Source organism: Camelus ferus, chromosome 14, assembly GCF_009834535.1.
Source record: "Camelus ferus isolate YT-003-E chromosome 14, BCGSAC_Cfer_1.0, whole genome shotgun sequence".
NCBI classification, from domain to species: Eukaryota; Metazoa; Chordata; class Mammalia; order Artiodactyla; family Camelidae; genus Camelus; species Camelus ferus.
Window position 1 is genome coordinate 34,528,873 of NC_045709.1, and position 22,032 is coordinate 34,550,904.

General features: G+C 43.3%; 1 protein-coding gene across 5 annotated transcripts in view; it reads left to right on the top strand.

The window, feature by feature from the left end:
* Positions 1 to 646: 646 nt before the first annotated feature.
* Positions 647 to 22,032, top strand: part of DOCK9 (dedicator of cytokinesis 9) — a 256,298-nt gene continuing 234,912 nt past the window's right edge. For 3 of the 5 annotated variants that reach the window (XM_032496733.1, XM_032496735.1, XM_032496736.1), the window contains exon 1: positions 715 to 843. In XM_032496733.1, the coding sequence (XP_032352624.1) occupies positions 715 to 843 (129 nt within the window). Of the gene's footprint in view, positions 844 to 22,032 lie in introns of all 5 variants that reach the window. The other 2 variants (XM_032496729.1, XM_032496730.1) reach the window with 1 other exon arrangement.

Below are 22,032 nucleotides of genomic sequence, written 5' to 3' on the forward strand. Positions count from 1 at the left end.
CACCCAACCCGGACCCTGCCGGTGACCGCGGAGTCCCCAAAATGCTGGAGCTCCGCGGGCAGGGAGCCCAGGGTCCTAGTGTATAGGCGTCGGCTACCAGGACTTGGCCCCGCAAAAGCCCAGGTCGCGCGCTCTCCCGGTGGCGTGCGCGGCCCTCGCCTCAAGTCTTCGGACGTACGGCCCGGGGAGTAGCTGGACTCGGGAGGAGGCCCCCCACCCTGGGTCCCCACCTGCCCATCAGGGAAGTGCGCTGCCAACGTCCGGCCGCCTGCCTCCGGTGCCTTGCCGCGCCAGCCGCCCGACCTGCGGGTCCCGCCGTCCCGCCGCGCCGGCCCCTCCTCCGCCCGCCCCGCCCCGCGCCGCGCCGGACACCCCGCCCCGAGGAGGCGGCCCGGCGAGCGGCCGCCGAGGGAGGCTGGTGGCATGGGGGAGCCGCCGCCGCTGCCGCCACACGCACGGTCGCCCCTAGCAAGCCCGGGCGCTGTTTGGAGCACAGGGGACCGCGGACGCCGAGGCGGGCGGCTCGGGGCGTGACACCGAGCGGAGGGTGTGGCCCCGGCTGCGCCGCCCGGACGCGCGGCGAGGGGCGGGGGGAGCGGGCGGGCGGCGGCGCCGGGAGCCGCCGGCGGGCCGGGCCGAGCGCGGAGGGCGCACCTGGCAGCGGCAAGGCCCGGCAGGACTGCGGGAGCAGGCGCGGCGGCTGTGGTGGCGAGGATGTCGCAGCCGCCGCTGCTCCCCGCCTCGGCGGAGACTCGGAAGTTCACCCGGGCGCTGAGTAAGCCGGGCACGGCGGCGGAGCTGCGGCAGAGCGTGTCGGAGGTGGTGCGCGGCTCGGTGCTCCTGGTGAGTGCGGGACCACGGAGGGAGGGGGACCGGCGAACGGCCACCTCCTTTACCGTCCTCTAGGTCGGCCGGGCCTCGGCTGGGCTACCGACCCTGCTGGGTCTGCAGGATTAAGAGGTGGTGGGGAGGAGGGGGGTGTTGTACAAGGGAGAAGGGGAGGTCCTGGAGGGGCAGCAACTTCCACATCGCTACCCGGCGTCCAGGGGTCCTCTCCCCACTGCTGCCCGTCCCCTACTGGGAAATTTCCTGGGAGTGAGACCGCCGTCTCCCTCACCATCCTCTCCCACCAAGTTTACCTCCCTCTGCCAGCTGAGATATTACCCTCTCCTTTCCCCCCATCCTTCCCACAGCCCCCTCCTCCTCCCTCTTTCTGAAGGGGCTTGGCACCTGTGGCCTGGAGGGACACGGGGGAGTGGAGGTGGTGGCTTCCTCTTCCAGTCCGCAATCCATAGTGGGTGATGACCCTGCGGACCCTTTGGGTGGGCAGAAAGATTTCCTCTTCCTCCTAGCCGGCATCCTGAGATTTGGCCGCCTCTTATGACGGGTTAAGGGGCTTCATAGGAACCCTCGGTGATTTCAGCATTGTTGCAAATTGCTACGAAGTTTGGGGATTTGGAGCAAGTAGCCTGAAGATTAATCTGATCGTTGCAGAACGGCTTTGGAGAATAGGCCTCGGGGTGTGAGGAAGATGAAGTTTTAAATCAACTTTTCCACAGCCAGGCTGGTCCTGCTATATTTGGAAACGCAGTACACTCGGATCACTTGGATGGTGCGAGAGAGGAGCGATATTTGAGCAGCAGCATGCTCTCTTGGGCACATGGAAACTTTTAACAGCTTCTTGTTGGTGCTGGCATTTGTTTTTTTGAAGGGGGCTTGTTTGTGCGTGGATGACTTGTGCTTGTTGGAAAGGGTGCAAGAAGATGGGCCTTGGAAGTAATTTTCTGGGCTTTGTGGGGCTGTGTTGGAGGGTATTGTCCTGGTGGAGTGCCAGGTCCCTTAACACAGGGCCTGGGTCATCTTTTTGGTGGCAGATAGATGCTCTTCCTGGGTAGACACAGAATGACACGAATGGTATTTGTGGAGATTGGAGATGAAGCTTCACGTATTTCCATAGCTAGCCTGCTTAGTTTGCGTTTTCTCTGTTACTCTGCCACCTCACTCCAGATTCCTCAAACTTCAATTTGTTCAGTAATAAGGAATTTTATTTTTCTCTTTTACTAAAGTTGATCATTTGATGGTAAGGAGTAGAGCAGGAGTTGAGAATAGACCAGAACCTGGGATCTCTTTCATAACCTGAATTAACTTCATTTGCTTTGGCCTAAGTACTGTGTCCTGCATCTTTCTGACTTGCTGTTGTGTGTATGTTAAGGATAGAGCCTGCAAACATCTGTGGCATCTTTCTTGTTCTCACAGGAAACTTAGTTCTTTTACCTGGGGGCACTGTCCTCATCAGAGATTTGAGACAAAAGAAGAGTAAATAAGACATATGGCTGTGCCATGATTTCCAAAGTGCAACAGACCTGGACTGAAGAGGAGGTACTAGTTTAATAAGCCATTAGATTGAGCACAATACTGCTAATTACTGACGTGCAGCAGTCCTTGAATTGGACAGTCCTTCCTGTTGGAGGCTGGCCTACTGATGGTGACCCTGTAGTGTCCATTCCTGTGTATGACTTACTGCTACTCTGTTACCTTATGGCACTTTAATAGTAACATCTGTTTTCCCTGGACACCGTTAACCACGAACAGCCAGACGTTTGGCTGTGTCTCAGCCCTTAGTGTTTTCTGTCTGTGGTCACTTGTCTGGTGAAGCAAACACAGAATGCAGGAAAGTAGGTGGGCATCCTTGGTGTGTGAGAGGCTCTCCGGCTGATCGGGAAATACATTGCAGTGGTTCTGCATTGCAGATGGAGGAATTTGGAATAGCTTACAGATATTAAAAATTACCTGTCAACCTCACCCCCCTCACCTCCTGCCAGGTACTCTGCTACCACCTGCTGCTTCTCGCTGCACCCTAGTGTCTGCCAGGAAGCCACAGTAGGTGCATCTATCTCGGCTAGGAGGATCTAAGAAGGTACCCCTGATCCTTGCAGGAGGCAGAACCGCAACCAAGCCAGGGTTTGGAATCCCGTGGTCAACTGACCTATGCTTGGATGGAAGTATTACTCTGCCCAGTCCCTGACGACTTTGGTCAGTGTTGATACACAGCCTACAGCATAGTAAACACGCAATAAATACTCTTAACTAGCTGGCTAATAAAGCAGTTCTGCAGATGGACTAAAAGAAAAATGAACAGGGTAAGGATTTAACTAGCTCTTCTCGTGCTTTTAGTATTGATGAGTGGCTGTTAGTGATCCAGAACAACAGAACTGAATCGTTCAGTGAGTAACAAAGGCTGCCATTTAAAAAAACAAACTTTAAAATGTAAAAGTGAGATGTACTCATTAATTTCTCATTCTTTGAAAGCTTCATTTTTCATAGGCTTAGGTTTGTGGGGCTTTAAAAATGATATTATATTAATTTGTTTGAAGACCTTGAAAATAAACATACAAAAAAGTGGAGAGAATAGCATAGTGAACCCTCATAAGCCATCAGCCTGATTCAATGATTATCAAGATTTTGCTAAACTTGCTTTAACTGTCCCCTTTTTTCCCTTTTTTGGGTGATAGTGAATTCCATCATTTCACCCCTATATACCCAATATGTATTGGGTATGATAGTGAATTCCTGTCATTTCACCCCTATATACCCAATATGTACTGTTAAAAATAGTGGTATTTTATTACATAACTATAATGCTGTTATGTTAAAGTTAGCAATAATCTGTTGGTATACTATTCAGTTTTCCCAGATTGCTTAAGAAATATCTTTGGTAGTTTCTGTTCTAATCAGGATCCAAACAAGTTTTGCTCGCCTTTTCAAAAATGAGCCTTAGAATTATTCATGATGGCGTGAACCCTACCTGGGGTCTGGAGTCCTGGGTTTTAATCCTAGAGGTTTAGTGGGTTAGAGCACCTGGGTTGTAATGCCAGCTCGACCGCTTACCAGCTGTGCAGTCTTAGGCAGGTGACAGCCTTGCTGTGCCTCGGTTTCCCCATTTATAGAGTGGAGATAGTAATCATACTCACCTTATAGAGTTGTTGGGAGGATTAAATGAGCAGTAGAGGTAAAGCGCTTAGACAGTGCCTGGCTTATATTCTTATAGCTACTTAAGTCATACTGGACTATTGCTTAACTTCTCCGAACCTCCAGGCTCCCTCCTGTTCTGTTAAATGAAGGGCTGTACTGAATTGCTCTAGAGTCCCTTTCCCTACCAACAGGCTTCAGTTCTAAGCTACTTTTATAGGAGTAGTAGAGGTACTACTGGTAATACTCCTGACAGTAGGAAAAGTAATTTATAATTTTGCATAATGAAAGAATCCTCACAATTTCAGAATTACCTTTCCGTATTGAAAATAGTCAGGAGGGCAATATATTCAAAATATACACAAGCTCAGAAGAAAAATTAGGAATAATTCCCTGAGCAGGGTTGAGTTGTAATTGGGTTTTTCATAAATATTAAAGTTAGCATCGTAATGGCCTAGATCTGAGTATACCACCCAAGGCCTAAAAATATCCTTTCTCTGAAAGATTTGTGTAAATGTTGGGACCCAGCCCTTTGCATGGGTTTGCTGGCTCTGTTGTGCTCAGGTCCTGATGCCCAGGTCATCTGGCTGCCGGCTTCCTCGCCAATCTTATCTTGGCGAGCTCAGCCTCAGACTCTCCTTCACATCAGGCCCCCACTGGTGACACCATTCTACAGCCATCCGAGGGCCTGCAGTATGAGATGAAATGAATCCAAGTCAGGCTTCAGGAACTTTTCCTTTGTGTAACTGGAGGATGACGGACAGAGGTGTGGGGTGATAACCTCCCAGAGTGCGTACTTGGAGCCCCCCTCACCCTCCCAGTTCAGTGAACACGAAATTCCAGTATGATCTGAGGCAACCTGAGACCCGAGGGGGACTGTTCTTTGAAATCCTCAGATAACGTAAAACCTCATTTTGGCTGTAATTTTAAATCAGATAGGATAGTAAATTGGTAACTGAACTGGCCTGAGCTTCACCTCACTGTCTTTCTCCGCCCTCTGTTGGAGTGCTAACAACAGAAATGTCCCAGAATACAGGAAGCAGGGTGGAGGCCCATCTCCAACTAGATAATCAACAACAGGTTCTAGTTCTTTGGTTTCTGGTCCATTTGAATTTTGGGAGACGGAAGGACATTAGTAATGCCTTGAATTTGAAAAAGGAGGGAAGGAATTGTGAAATCTTTATCCGCGTTTATTGCGGGCCAGCTCCGTGCCAGGACTTTTTGCTGGGTACTGAGAATCTGCTGTGGTGTTAGAGCAGGCCCTTGCCCTGAAGGGTTTGTGATCTAAATAGGTGGACAAGTCAGTCCTCTCTGGAAAGGTAACAGTACAAAAGAGGTTCAAATGCCTGGTTCAGAGAACAGGAAGATGAAATAAGACAGAACTGATATATTTGGGAAAGGGTTTGTGAAGAATTGAACTAGACCTGGAAGATGGAGAGATAAGGGCAACTTTTTTTTTCCCAGAAAAGGATGAGAGATTGAGTAAACTCTTAGAATGCCGGCATAGGCCAAGGAGGAGCAGAGCGGCATGGGCAGAGAGCTCTGGGCAAGTTTTAGGAGGAAGGGAGAGAGGTTTTGAGAAATACAGCTGCTAATTTTGGGGACAGTTTCAATGACTGGCTAAGAATGCATCATAAAATAGATTTTTTTTCTTGTCTTTTTGCAACCTATTTTAGGAAAGAAGTTCAAACCAGCCAATACATATGCTTCTTAGAGAGACCTTCTCCTTAGTATAATCTTGGGGTAAATAATACGACAATTTTGTGTCATGCAGACAGACCTGAGGACATGAAGAGAAGTCTGTGGCATAGAAAACAGGCCTCTGTGTGTGTCAACACTGAGGGTATCACGTGAGCAGCAGTCAGACAGGGTAGGTACACCACTGAGGAAATGATGTTCAAAAAGTGTTGGTGCCCCACCTTATATTATATGCTGAAATAAGTTATAACTAAATGTAAGAGTCACGTGTAAAATAAACCAAAGAAAACAGCATAAAACATGGGTGAATAATCATATAAGGGTGGAGAGGGATTTTTGTAAAGCCTGGAAGTAAATGAAAAAACCAGTTTGGTCTGGGCTTAGGAGGTGAGCCATGGCCTTGCCATTGATGAGCTGAGGATTTTGATCAAGTTTCTTCACCTAAACCTCAGTTTGCTTATCTGAGAATTGGGTTTGTTAGGTATTATTATCTTAGGTAATTTTAAAAATAAAGATTAAATAAGATAATACATGTAAAGGTACTAAATAGTAAGTGCTTAAGTAGGTGCTTAACAGAGGTAAGCTAGTGTTATGTTAATAAAAGAAAAGATTGATTGCCTTGGCTAAATATATCTGGAGCCAGCATTTCTTAAGCACTTACTGTGTCCTTGGATATGTATTAGGGCTTTACACCTGGGGAGTTAAGTCACCTCAAGGTCACAAGGCTGTAAGTGGGGGGATCTGTGTCTTGAACTTGGGCACTGTGGCTTCAGACCAAGTATTCCTACTAACTTCTCTACCTACTGCCTCCCCATGCAAACACTCAGACCTCTGTTCTGTATGTCACAAATACCATACATTTAAAAATCAAATAATAAGCTTAGAAACCGTATTTGTCCTCTGTGTATATCTATATCTCAGTCATAGTGTTAAGTTTTAAAAAATATATTGAGAGTTCTTATATGAGTCAATTAAAAAAAGAAAAACACTCCAGAAGAAAAATGGGAAAGGACATTAATGGCAGTCTCTCAAAGAAAGGAACACAATCCATAAAGGACAGAAAAAAAGTGATCAGCCTTGCTAATAATTAAAGGAACATTATTTAAAACAAGATGTCATTTTTGCCTGATAAATGTGCAGATTTGCAAAGATAGAATGGTTTTGCAAGGACGGGGTGAACCGGGCACTTTGATTTGCAGGGTTATCCCTTTCCACAATTCCAGGGGCCCCCTTTTTATTTAAAATGCCATGCATTTTGTGAGAATTGTGCCTCCTGGGTTTTGTAACATGATGAATGGTATTACTTTTTGCAGCTGGGCTATATGTATCAAGATCTTTAACACGCTCCCATTCTTTGACTCAGTACTTGTAGGATTTCCCTCTAAGTACTAAATTGAAATGTACATAAAGGACAATGTCTGCAGTCACAGTGCTGACGGTTCAGGGCAGAAACTGTAAAATACTGACCAACTATAAACTATCTAAAGGTCTTAACAGTACGCTGAGTGAATTGTGAAGTTTGACTGTTTATGATGCCATTAAGTTTAGTTTTAGAAGAATAACCTGAGAAAATTCTTCCATTATAGTGTTGGAAGGCTGTGGAGGCTTGTGGGTATGTTCAGGGACCTGGGTTCTGTTACCCCTTTTATGCTAAACACTGTGTGACCTTGGGTTGTGTGCCTGCAGCCTGACTTCTGCCCTTACTGTGGGGTAGCCCCTCAGTCCTCACTCCTTCAGCTTGTCATCTGCAGCATTTGATGGCACTCAGCATCCCTCCTTCCCCTTCTGGGTTTCTCCACCTTCCTCCTCTGTGGTCTTCATTCTGGCCCCTCGCTGCCCTCACCACCCAGGGACATTCCCCAAGCGTCCCTTCACCACCTTTGGCTCATAGCATTTAATCCTTCTCCTTCACTCGGAAAGGGGCTGTACACCTTCACCGCAGATTGCGAATCTTTATCTCAGTTCTGATGTCTACCCTCAGCTCACACATGCTTTTCCGCTAACTTGCCTGACGTGTGTACATGGCTGTCCCACCAGTCCCTTAAGTTCAGCATCTATGGAAACATAAATGGTCACTTTTCATCCCAACCAGCTGTCCTTTGTGCATACTTGTTTTCTTTAGTGAGAGGCCTCCTTTCATGGTCACCAACTCTGAAATCTCTAATTCCTCCTTGTTCTCTTTTGTTCATCTCCTTTTGCCTTCATCATCCTTTCATCACTGCATCCATCACGTTCTGTGTCTGTATCAGTCAGTGTAGGCTTACGACTCCCAAATCTCAGTGGTTCAAAACAGAAAGGTTTATTTCTCCTTCACGCTGCCTCTCCATTGAGGGTGATTAGGAACCACGTTGTCTGCATCCTGGGACCTGGGTTGATGGGACAGCCACTATCTTGAATGTGGTGGGTTCGTGTGCCGGGAAAGAGTGTGGGGACTCCCTCCCTCAGAGGCTATTAAGTTTCCACCCAGTCTCTTCTGCTTATGTTCTACTGGCTAAAGCATTTTGCATGGCCACACCTAACTCCAGGGGCAGGGCAGTCCAGTCCTGTCTGTGTGTCTGGAAGGGGAGCCCACATCTGTGGTGAGCAGCAGTCGTGGCTACTGCAGCCTGCCATCCCCCTCTCCATCTGCTGCCCCTATCCTGGTCCCAGCAGTAGTGGCGGATAGCATCCCTCCTGTCTAGTCTCTGCTTCCACTCTTACTCCATCCTTAAGACTTTAATTCTGAATCCTTAACACACCAGTGTCCCCCACTGCCCTTGGAATAGAAGCTTCTTCCCTTGGACTGTAAGGCAGTCTCCTTATTAGGCACCACCCTTTCGTTGCTCACCAGCCCAGCTTTTACATGTTCTGGATGCCAGACTCTCTCATACCCCAGGACTTGGCAGGAGCTCTTGCCTTTGCCGGAGATAATAATCACCACCTTACCTTCCTCCTCATCTGCCAGGCCATTCCCTTTGGTCTGTGGAATTGTGCTTGTAATTCCTTGCCTCACAGAGGCCCTGCCTATCCACCCAAACTGAAACAGGCCTGGCCTGTTCTTTTCCTTTGTACCCGTTAGCACAGTTTATGTATTTACATGTATGTACATTTGTTTCATGTCTGTCTCTTAGCACATAGCAGAAGCTCGATAGATTTTGTTTGTTTTGGGAGGGAGGTAATTAGGTTTATTTATTTGTTTTTAGAGGAGGTACTGGGGATTGAACCCAGGACCTTGTGCATACTAAGCATGCACTCTACCACTGAACTATACCCTCCCCCTGCCCCCCCTTTTTTTTATGAATGAAAGACTCCTCTATGTCTGACATGTTTTGTTTTTAAAACCCTTTTTTTGATTCCTCCTTGCCCCTAATTTCTCTCTCTGCACCCATTTCTGTTTACTTCATTCTAGCCTGTTTCCCTCTGCCAGATTACTTTTCCGAATGCAAAGTTTCCATTGTATCATTAGTTTCTCATTGTCACCTGATTTGTTGATATTCTTGTATGTCAGAATGCATCACTTTGGGGCTGGCCCTTTGCTTTAGTTTAGAAAAAGTAGATTGTCAGTAAATCTGTGTGATCTTTGTATAGCTTTTGAAAGCAGCTGCAAGTAAGATTAATTTCCTTTTTTGGGACAGCTTATTTTCACCAACTTTGCTGAACTCCAGTGTATAAAAGAACACACTGATCCAATTCTTATGTTAGGTATTTAGTAAATCCTTTATCTGAGAACAAAACAAAATAAAATAAGAACACAAATAATAAAAACCCTTGGAAGTGCTTTTCATTCACTTGAACCATGAGTATTGCAAACCATCAAGAAGTACTTAGATGGTGAAGTTGTTTCTGTTTCTTTTACATCTCTGTCACTTTTTCTCTAATGGACTCTTTGAACTCTTATCAGCAAATTGATGGCAAGGAGGCTTACTATCTGAGCAGAACTCTGTAATGCCAAATGGTTTGTTGGAATCTCCCTGCGCCCTCTTTCTTAGAATTTGGCAGGGATAAATACAATTACGATAGTACTTGGGTATGTTTGCTTAGGGAGGCTGGCAAGGTCAGTGCATATGTTAGAGATATGCCTATTTATTTATTATAGACTAATGTTTACTGAATGTTAATCTGAAAGTGAATCTGAAAGCAGATGTCAGTGGACTGCCCAGGGTTTCCATTGGCTACTTGAAGTTTATTCTCAAACTCTTCTGTACTTAGAGATTCACATACACTGTTTTTATAAATTTTGTCTTAACAGAAAATATACTTTCTGTCATGTGGATATAGAAATGTTCTAAGAAAAGTTGTTTACCGTAATAAATGTAAAAGTTATAAACAGTATGTACAGAATGTTCACTTTTAAAGAGTATAAGCACTATTTTGTTGATGAAAAAGTTTTATAATATTACAGATGCTATCATAAACTATTCTCTTGTTTCAGAAATAGGTCCCTGAATTCTAGAATGTAGAAAATACTGTGGTATAACCAGGTTTCCGTTAATAGGGGGATAGTTCTGTTAGGAGTGGCAGTGGAATATAGTAGATAAGAACTTGGGCTCAGGAGGTGCTAAACCCAGCTCTTCACCTCAAGAATGAACATCATAATAGCACTTATCCTGTAGAGGTTTGTGGTGATTAAGTGAGCAGATGCATATAAAGCACTTGGAATAGGCCCTGGGGCACAGTAAATACCCAGTAAGTACAAGCTTTTGTGATTTATAAGGGCAGTCTAAAGAAATATCATATAACTCTTAAAAGAGCTGCTTATGGGGAACTCTTGGGAAAATTATAATGTTGGGTGAAAAAGTAGTATATGGAAATACGTGTGTCACAAGTGTGTAGAAAATAACCTGTGTGTAAGAAAAATGTTGGAAATAAATACATGAAAAGGGAATATGATTTGTTCTTTATACATTCTAATATTTCCTAATTGTTTAGCTTTCATAAGATCTATCAAGAAAAAAAAATAGGAGGGAGATTTTGGTGCTTCATGTAAGACATGCAAATTAGTACTCTTTGAAAATTACACTTGTACATCTTAGTGCTGGTAAAGGTGTGTATCTTAATGTAAAATGTGTTCCTGGATTAAGATACACACATGCATCTTGGTAGCAAAAATATTGTCAACCAGTTAAGAGGCCTGCATTGAATGCTCAGAGAGGAAGGAGGCCTAGGTGAAATAATAAAACCTTGCATTTGACAGTTTTATAAAATTCTTTCAAAAAAAAAAAATCTCTCTTGAGCCTCTGGAAAATCTAGTCAGATAGATTGGAATAGTTTTTTATTTCTGTTTTTCAATGAGGAAATTGAAGACCAGAGAAATCAAATGATTCATTTGAGGTCACCTGGCTGATAGTTAACATTTTTTCTTGATAAGATGGCAGAAATTGTCAAAAAGATATAATCTTAAAATTTGAGTTTCTCAGGAACTTCTGAATGGTTAACTTGAATCATTACATGCCTTTCTGGAAAGTACCATGAATTCTCTGGGTTGATAGAAATTTGTGACGTGGAAATGAAATCGTATTGTTTTGGAGGTGAAAAGTATCTTTAGAGATCATCTGGTCCAGCTTCCTAATTTTACAGTTGAGGAAGATAAGGTCTACCATGGTTAATCGATTTGTCTGTGGTCATACAGCTGGTTAGTATTACAAGAATAAAAATCTAGTTTACTGACTTCTAGTCCAGTGTATTTTCCACTGACCATAGGAAATAATTGAATTTACTTTGTTTACTCTTGCATTTCATCAAGTATCTTTACAGACCATGGTAATCAGATAATATCAGAATATGAAACATCTATTTGCACCATGAATCTCTTCCCTGCTTGTGTATTTCATTAGTCCTAGATCAGTTTGTAGGTGAAATTGATGTTCATTTTTCCATAAGCCAAGAATTGAGTTCTACATTCCTGTTTAAGAGCTATTAGGACAGAGAGAAAGAAATAAAAAGCAAGAACTACAAGATTGATCTAAAAAAAATCTAATAGAAACTTACTGAAGAAGAAAGAATTTATTTAGTAGTCAAATAATGTTGTGTAAGGGATGGAACATCATGGTTTTACGTATACTTTGGTTAAAATAATTATGTGGCTTGAGAGAAAAACCTTCCTGTGCCTATTAAACCTAAAGTTCTTTAATGTAGAAGAAACTGTTAATGTAGGTCATTTTACCTTTCAGGCAGCTTTGCATTGGCTAAAATAAATATTCAGCTATAAATGGCAATTTGTTAAAATTGTATCATTACAGAAAGAGTTGTATTTCTAAGACTGTTTAGGTAATTTATTTAATCTGTCATTCTAATATATTGCTGTTTTCTTAAGTAGAAGACAGAGTTCCTATGGTGATAACAGAGGTGCCATAATATTTATAGTATATTAAATTCATTTATAAACTATTTCACTAGCTAGAATTTACAGGATATTTAATCTCTGAGGTTAGCTTTTTATCTTCCCAGGCTTTTAATATGTTCATTTAGCCATTTTAATTTTCTTTATTCTTTTACAGAAACCTTCTGAGAGAATGTTAATTAATTTTTTTTCCAGAAGATCAGAAATAACGGCTGTTCTATAATTTTTTTTTTTAAATGAAAGAATGTGGGTAGTTTACTGATTTCTTTGGAGGTGATTTTGTGAAAAACCAATTAATGTGTCAGATTTTTAAAGGGACTTAAAACTTAAAGCCACTTTAAACTGAGAGGGGCAAAGATTCCTGACACAGTGTTTGTTTCTCCTGGAAGAATCAACATCTGGCGGGCTTGTGTAAACACAATGGTGTTGAGAGTTCTGTAATGTAAGAAGTAGCATGAGAGAGGAGGGGTAACCAAGAGTAGATGATGGTTCTTGAATTGGAGACAGTCACAGCTAATAAATTACGTATCATGTTCTGCATTTTCAAAGCTGGAGAGAAAGAGGCTGAAGATTATGGGTTCTAGAGACCCCAAAGGTGAGATGGTGGTGATGGGTTCCTTTGGAGGTTATGCTGGGGGTGCTCCATTTGAGGAAGGGGGTTTTGGAATAGCTTCCAGAATTTGAGAGACTCACAGATGTCTTTTTCTATGGCTTCAGTTGGAAAAAGAGTGCTGACTTCTTAGAGTCTTGGTGTCTTGAATATCCCCAACTCTGTGAAGCAAGCCCCAAACCACCCCACCCCACCCCACAGTATCCCAGGATATTCCAGTGAGCTGTGGCACAGGAGACCTGGGTTCTCCCTGTGATGCCTAGTCCTTTGTATCTTGCCCTGGTGTCACCTGCACAATGGGGAAGGCACAGACCAGCCTAGGGTGGATTTACACTGCTTCTTCTGGACCAATGTGTGTGTGTGTCCTGCTGTAAAAATAGGTTTATTTAGACACATACTGCATAGAGTGCAGGCTGTTTCAAAAGGCAAGAGAAGGGTCACGAGGTGTGGGGGTTGGTGCTCAGATAAGAGTAAAAGTAGTTACATAGTCCATAGACAGTGTGGGCCATCTCTGAAGATGAGGGAATGAGAGGAGGCGTGTTGCCAGTTTTTATGGGCTTGGTAGCTTCATATGCTAACAAGTGGGAAGATCATTTTAACTACCCAGGGGAAGGGGCTGGGATTCCCAGGAAGCTGGCCATTGCCCATTCTCTGATCTTTTATGATTAGCCTTGGAACTGTCATGGTGCCCGTGGGCATGTTATTCACCATTCTAATATATTACAGTGGGCGTAAATGAAGCTCAAGGTCTACTAGAAGTCAAATCTCTTGCTGTCTTGAGCCTACTGGGAGTTTAATTTTCCACCATTTTGATGTTAATTGTTGCATCATTCCTTGAATGGCCGTGTCCTGCTTCCTTCCTTCCTGTCTTATTCCCCACTCAGAGATTTTACTGTCATAATCTTATGAGGTTGCAGAGGGGTGATGGGGACCAATTTTTTTGCTCTAGAGCCTGACCTGGTGCAACCCTGGGGCTCATTTCCAACAGAGGTGACCTTTGGGAGGGGAGGGGCAGAGAGGCCAGATGGAGTCCAGTCTTCTCAGCTCCAGGCTTCCCCATGCTCTCCTTCCACATTTTCATGTCAGGGCATTTGCCCTCGAGCCTTCTGAGGATTCAAGTGTCTTCTTGTTTATCTTTTAGTCAGAATCTTAGCAGATCTTGAGACATTTTTGAGTTCTTAACGATGACATCAGCACACAAAAATGCTGTGTTGTTACAATTTTTTAAGCTCTTGTTCAATGTTCAGTAGATCCCCAGTTGTCACTGGCCATATTCATTTACTCAACAGACACTAAAGGATAAACATTTTATTAAGACACAGACCTTGTCCTCAAGGAGTGTGCAGTCTAGAGGGAGAAGGAACCTAGACAGGACTCAGGGAGCTTTTGGGGTGGTGTTCCCTTTTGGGAGCCGCTGCTTCTTGGCTGTTTCGGACCCTGGAAGGATGAAGGAAGGTTGTGACCACAAAGGTGCTAAGAACAAAGTTGGCTCTCTGAGAATGAAGTAGAAACATACTGGGACCTCCACATCTGTTACTCTGCCTTCCTGAGACCTAGGAAATAAGAAGCTTGACCTGCATGTTCATTGTAGGAGTAGTAGTAGAATGTTTCTCTCATAAAGATACTGAGCAGAGATAAAGAAACTCACATCAATGTTAAGTGTGCAGTGGGAATTGTGGGTCTGGCTAAAAGGCACAGGCAGAGAGGGAGGGAAGGCCTTTTATTTTTATGATAATGTTGCTATTAATATCCTTAAGGGTCCTAAAATGAAGATTTTTAGCTATGCCCAAGTGATTTACTTTGGCAACTAGGGAGAACAGATTGGGCATTTAAGAGATTATTTCTCTTGGTATTTAGCATGTGTTCTGGAGGTGCAAAGACCCCCCAGATAGGCAGGGCTTTGGATCTTGATCATGTCTTTAAGTAGTCCTAGAAGCCCTATGAAACTTATGTTAAATAATATAGTATCATATTAACATACTAAACTTACATTAAGCAACATGGTAGTATATTACTGTAGTTATTTATATACTATAGTTGAGGGTGCAAAAACTGTAAAACCTCTACTTTCTTCAGAACTGAAAATGAAACTAATTTTTGTGGGGCTTCAGATTAAAAATAATTTGAGTTAATTATGAGAACTGTGCATGAAAAGAAAATTCAATTTTTTATGCAAAATCGTCAGTGACTTTAAGTTCTATGGAACACAGATTTGCATGAGCTTTTAGTGATTGTAAAGAATGCTGAATACTTAGCATGGGGGATTTTGGAAGCAAGGTTACATCCTGCTGATTGCAGTTAGGCATTACTGACAAGGTACTGGTCATTGTTTCTAGAACAGTACCACGTTTCAAGTGTGAAGGAACTTTATTTATAAAACAGTAAGATTGTTTCTTAGGTAAAGGTGCATTACTTGGTTTAGGTCTGATTTTTATTTAGTTTGATTGATATTTTGCTTCCTGCTTTTAAGGACAAGTGTAGATTATGTTAATAAGCCCCTGGGAAAAGAAGTGAGCAAATATTTGATTGACAAATAAATATACGTATTACAGATGCGTCCATATCTAAACTATGTTTCCACATATCTGAGTAGATGGTTTTTTAATTAATTTTTTGATTCAACTATAGTTGATGTACAATATTATATAAATTATAGGTGTATAGTATAATGATTCACCATTTTTAAAGATTATATCCCACTTATAGTTATTATAAAATATTTGCTATATTCCCCATGTTGTACAGGAATAGAAAGATTTTTAATTTCCACCCATGCACCAAATTAATTGAACACGTTTGTTGAGTCCTTTCATGTGCTAGGCATTCTGCTAGGGTAACCAGAATGAGTAAGACAGGCCCTGTCCTACTTTGCTGACAGACTATTAGGGGAGAGAGGATTGCAGAATAAGCTTTATACACATTTAAATAGAAGATTTTTATCATTGGAGAGTTAAAAGTCATGTGTTAAAAGTTCCTCAGGAAAGAGAGTACCTCCAATGGAGTGACTCAAAAATAGCTTGATGAAGGATATAGCGTTTTGAGCTGAGAGTAGATTTGAGAGATGACAGTTGTTCTGGTTAGAGGGACCACGTGAGTGAAGGCTGTGGGGAAGGACATGTGGGGAACATGGTAGCTGAGTCTGGCGATGTGTTGGGAGGGTTAAGAGTGCACAGGTTCTGGGCACTCAAGGAGGGAGAGGGTTGACAAGGGCTGTGTCGTGGAGTGTTGACTTTTTTCTTTGTTGTGGGTTTTGATGCCTAGATCAGAGCTTTGTTGTGGGAGTATAGTGACTGTGACATTGGAGCCCAGTGGCTGGAGCGTAAGTTGGAGCAGAGTACTTGGGGTTTAGATATTACTTAGGAGACTTTGCCATAACTTAGGCCAGAGGTAAAGGGTTTATGTGTAAGAATTTTGGGACAAAGTTGATGACTATTTGAACTTGATTAGATTAGATTATTTATTGAGTAAATATTTACCAATAATCCTTCCTCCCCGCACACCAGGGTGAGCTTGGTGCTCCCTGGCAAGTGAGATTGAGAAGCTGGAGGCATTAAATGTAGCCTTATGTTTCAGCCAGGAAGGTGGCAATGCAGAAATCTGAGAATACCCACCCCTGTTACTCAGGGACCTTGACGGAATGTAAATTTATCTGGCCTCCTGCTTTCAGATGAACCTTTGCAGACAGACGAGAATCTCATCTCCCACTGTAAACCCCTACCAGAGAGAGGGATTAGCAGTGAGCTGTTAGGGGCTTTCATTTTTTAGAGAGTGTTTAGTGTAGAACAGACAAGACAGCTTTACAAACCATCCGTCTAGTTCTCCTTAAAATACTCAGTCAGAATCAGCATGTGCTAAACCAGGAGGCCCTGACCAGCTGCCTTCTCCATCACCGTGACTTCATATCAATTTTCTGGAACGACCTTTCCTCCCTCCTGTTTTAGAGAAAAATTAAAGAAGTCTTTAAAAATGGTAGGTTCATGAACAATTATTTAGAGATAAGATAAATAATTAGGTAATTCATTTTGTTACCCTTTTTGTGCACCTTTATGTAGTTGACTTATTTTAGGTAAGAGAAGATAAACATGACTGCTTTGTACAGTGGGGCCCCCATTCCTTTTTGGATGTGAGCTTCTTTAACATTTCCAAGTACAAGCCAAGTCGCTGCATGGATTGATAAATTATAGATGGAAAAGTGTTCTCAGTTTTCCTCCTCCTGGATTTCTTTGCCTCCAATGACCATAGATCTGTCCTCTTTGAAATTCCATCTTCCTTTGATACCATTGTTACTACTTGGCTATTGATCAATATGGTGACAGTGGTAATAATTACAACAATTTTTTCCTGTCTTTGTTTCTCTCTCACTGCTTCCCCATTCAGCTTCCTACTACAGCTGTACCTGAGAAGGATGAGTACATGAAGATTTCCTCTGCACCTTCCAAAGAGTTTAGCAACTACCTCTATTTCAACAACTCATCCCTGTCTCTTTATTTCCAGTCTTGACCAAGACGTTTGTAAGGGTTAGGAAAAGCCAGTTGGTGAAGGGGTATGATGAGAGAAAAATGAGGAGGATAAATGAGAATTTGCCCCAAATGAAAGATCCACAGGTCTTCTTGGACAGCTTTAGAATAGAGCAGCGCAGCAGGGAATGAAGACCCGAAGGTGTTGAACCTCCCTTTCTTGTTGTAAGGTGGTGCTCCTCAGCGTGCAATCCACCAGCTGGAGTTTGTGAATTGTTCATAACTGGTCTACGATGAGATACACTCAGAAATTGAGAATAGTGTTTAGAAACCTTTAACAGGTTGACAGGGCAACTTCAAGTCTGTTGAATCTAATAAAATTTGTGACATATATCTTGCATGCCTTTTTGTTTCAATTATTGTTGTTATTATTTTATATTTTATGAAAGTGTTGATCCCCAGTGGAATGGGGAGGAAGTGTGCCTTCACAACCTGTTGTAGGTTTGTGGACTGTGGTAGATGAGGATGTCCTATTTGAAGTGGTTGGTTTGAGCAGCAAGAGTGAGGGGTACACAGGCTGGGAGCAGGTGGGTGCTCATCTTAGCACCTGAGAAAAAGATTCTCTGGTGAGACGGAGTCTTGTGACTTGAAGGAGTTTGGGGGTAGAGAACAGTGTTTGGGCACATGGCACCCACACTCAGGTGAGGCCCAGCCCCAGCATTTGATAGGAGTGTGTCTGTTGTCCTGCCAGCGGGGCCTTCTCAGCCGGGGCTGTTGGAGCGTCACTGGTAGTGTCATTTTGGGCTCACCGGCCATGACAAGAGTATCACATCTTTCTGTCTGTTCTGTGCTTGCTTTTTCTCTTTTATTTGTCCCTGTTCTTTCCTACCTGACTCTGCCTAGACATAGTACACAAACCTTAATGGTGATTTTTCTCTTTTGTTTCTCAAACACTTCTTTAAAATTCCTCTAACATGAAGGATTCCTTCTGTTGGTGGTTTTCTGGACCCCTTGTCTTCTAAGCCGTACACCTTTCCATAGGCCTTTGCCTAATTCTTTCACGTGTGTGACAGTGGCTGTTTTTCTTTCTGTGAAAGGTGGTGCCATGGATGCCCAGCAAATATTAACACCAGCAGAGCAGATTCTGGCATCCTGGGCTGGCAACTTCCTAATTCTCTATCTTTTCCGCCGAAGCGACAGGATATTAAACCACTGAGCTGGCGTGGTCCTCGGCTGCCTGCCAACGGAATATTTGGGGAAGAATGGACCAGCTTTTGTTTCTCTTGCCTTCTTTGTAGCCTTGGGGTGGATTCTGAGGGGATGTTTTCCCTTGCAGCTCTTACCCATTTGGTATTGAGAAAGCAGGAAAGCGAGTTTTCCTGTTACGAGCAGTGAACAAAAAGTGAGCAGCGGATGGAGATATCCTGTTGGAGAAGGCTTGGAGGCGGGGAATGGTGAATGCAGACAGACGTACCTCATTCTTTCTGTGTCTTTAAGGAATATGAGGAGATGGGAAGGAAATCAGACACTCTGCAGGCCAAGTCGGAATGGTTTTCCTTTTATTTATGGTGCTTAATAAGAAGATTATAACGTGTGCTTTGTGATTTAAAAACTTGTCGGACACAAAGATCTATAGCGCATGACAAATTAGAAAAATGAGAGAGTTTGAAAAGTTTCCCATGAGGTCATTCTAAGTTTGCATGGGAGAGGGCAATGAACTGTAAAAGTGAATGTAAACTCTATCCAAGTTTTATTTATTTTTATGTTTAAAAATCACTTAAAAATGGGAAATTCTTGATGAATTAGATTTGTAAGAAGACGGTTTGTTATATGCTCTTAGGGGACCAGTCCTTGGTACTTTTTTTAAAAAGAACTTTTTCCTCTCTTGCTACAAGAGCAATACATGTTTATGATAGGAAAATTAGAAAGCACGTACAGACAACTGAACAGTACAGGAGTGGACTAGAAAGACATGGCAATGGAAAGTTAGAGCAGTGTGGTGAAGGAGAGAAAACCAGGGTCTTCATGGAGCAGTGAGGGTGGGGAAGGGTCAAAGAAGAGCTCCCCAGGTCCCTCCACCAGGAGGCTGTCTTGCTTGCATGCCACACCTTCAGATGTGACTTTATACCCTTTGAGCCTGGTGTCCCCAGTCTGCCACGGGTAGACCCAGTCATTCTGTTTGTTTGGAACTGGAAAACTGTTGACAAATTGAAAGGCCAGTTAACTCAGTGCATTTCACATCAGCGAGTGAGTGAGAAGTATGTGTATGTGAGACTCTTTGAGAACCTAGGCTGTAAGGGATGTAAAGAAAATAGAAAAGAGAAGATGCAGAAGAAAAAAATACAGTTTTTTTTGGAGGTGAGGGGGAACGTACTGTGGCCTCGGTCATCCTTCAGTGTCTTCTTGACCTTCCCAGTCCCTCCGTGTCTTGCCATTTTGACAGATGCTTAGATGTTCTGTGGAATGTGGGTGCTTCGCTGATGTATCTCAGTAAACATGTTTTGGAGCAACTGTCAGCAGGTCATACTTTTAGTCAAATTTAGCTTTAAGGACAGTGAGAGATAGCTTTATACATGGGATTAAAGTGTCTTAGGCTTTTTTTTTTTAATCTGTGAAAATATATTTACCATCAGGTCTGCTAGCCACCTTATTGGTAATGTATGATTAACATGTAAAATGAAAAGTGTGGAGACTTGGACTGGATAATCTGTTGATCTTGGTAACCTGTTTATTTAACAAATATTCAGTGAGTTCTGTTACATACCAGCTGTTGGACCAGAACCTGGACTAGAACTGTGAATTGGACAGTTTATTGCATTGTCTTTAACTTCACAGACCTGCCAGTCTGGTCAGAACATAAATAGGTAACCAGACAGTTCCAATGTGGTGGGTTAAGAGCTCTGGAAAGACATATGTGAAGTGTCCTATAAGAACATGGAAGAGGCACCTGTTCTGGACCAGAGGGAGTGACAGGTAGGCAGAGGTCTGAAGGATAAAAAGAAATGAGCCAGATGAAGGAGGATAGTCTATTTTAGCTGTAGGTACCAGCACAGGCAAAGTCCTGGAGGCCAGAAAAAGAATGGAAACATTTAGTAACTAAAAGCTGGTCAATATGACCAAACTCTGTAGTGCTAGATGGGAATGATGAGAGAGAGCTCTAAAAAGGTAAGCTGGGGCCCAATATGAAGGACCTTCTAGGGCATGTTAAGAAGTATAAGCTTAGGAGTTCAGCAAAGATGCAGGGTATAGAATCAATACAAAAAAAATCATGTTTATTATCTTTACTAGCAATGAACAAACTGAAAATGAAATTAAGAAAACAGATCTAATGACAATAGCATCAAAAAATAAATACTTAGAACTAAATTTAACAAAAGAAGAGCAAGATTTGTCTATCAAAATTGTTTAAAAAATACATTATATTCATACAGTGGAATATTATTTAGCCATAAAAAGGAGTGAAGTATAGATACATCCCACAACATCGATAAACTTTGAAAACATGCTAACTGGAAGAAGCCAGATATAAAGGGCACATATTTAGAAGTGTCCAGAATAGGCAAATCTATAGAGACAGAAAGTAGATTAGCAGTTGCCAGGGACTGGGGACAAGGGGTGTGGAGAGACACTGCTAGTTGGTATGGAGTTTCTTTTGGAGTGATGGGAACTGGATTGCTGTGATGGTTGCATGACCCTGTGGGTATAGTGAAATCTGAATTCTATACATGAATGAATTTTGTGGTTTATCTCTCAATAAAAGATTTTGTTAAAAAGTATGAACTTCATCCTGAGGTTGGTTGGAATCCCCTGAAGAATTTTCAGCAGGGTAGTGACATGGTTGTATTTATTTTTGGAAGGTCATTCTGGCTGCAGTGAGGAGAGCAGCTTGAAAAGGGTTGAGACCAGAGGCAGGGATCCCACTTAGAGGGTTAGAGTAATATGTGAGAGGCTCTACTGGTTTAAACTAGGGACATAGCAATGGGAGTTACAGGAAATAGACAGTTAACTCAACAGGATTTGGTGACTGATTAGATGTTGGAGGGACAGAGAGAGGGGACTCATGGTCTGTGCCTGTATGCCCAGCATCCTGCGTGAGTGGAGGAGTGAGCAGGTCAGAGAAGAAAGGTGACCTCAGCATGCCCATAGCTGGACCCACTGAGATGTCCCGGGTCAGGCACTATAGGTATAGACAGAACTCAGGAATCTAAAACCTCAGGGGGCTTGTTAAAAATGCAGATTTTTGGGCTCCACTTCATACATGTTAAGTCAGAATCTCTGATCATGGTGGATCTACCCGTTTGAGGCCTTTGTGGACGTGCTTTGAAACCATAGGAGTGGATATGATTTCCTATGGAGAGGGTGTGGAGGGGAAGAGAAGGTTCCATCACCGTTTACGGGCCAGGAATGGAAGAGGAGACCTCACAGGGGTCTGGACCCTGAGAGATATGAGGCATCCAGGTGAGTGGGGTGTTGGGAGCCAAGGGAAGAGTGTTTCAAAGCAAAGAGTCCCTAGGTGTCATAAGCTTCTAGCAGTCAGGTAAGGTAATAGATGCCAATAGATTTACCAACAAAGTAGTGACTTGGTAAGGGCCATGGATGGTGCAGCCATGTGCCCAGAACAGGGCGGGCGTGGGGCTCCACATGAGGCCCATATCCTCCAAGGAGTAGCGTCCTCGTGCTGACGGGCAGTGCCACCCAGCATGCTTTCCTTGGCTCTGCTCCATCCCACAGCATGGCCTCATCAGAGCACAGTAAGCACTTCAGGGCCTCTGCTGGGTAAGTGTTTGACCAGGATGCTTTAGGGGAACCTTGGTGAGTGGCCTTGGTCTACGGGGCACAGAGAAGTGGGCAGGGGAGAGAAGATGCAGCTTTAGGGCAGAGGGTTGCAGGGTTGCTGACACAGGCAAATGTCCTGTCTGGTCTTTCACTTGTCCTAGTAGAGTCCAGCGCTCTTTTCCGTGGCCTCTGGCACAGTGAGT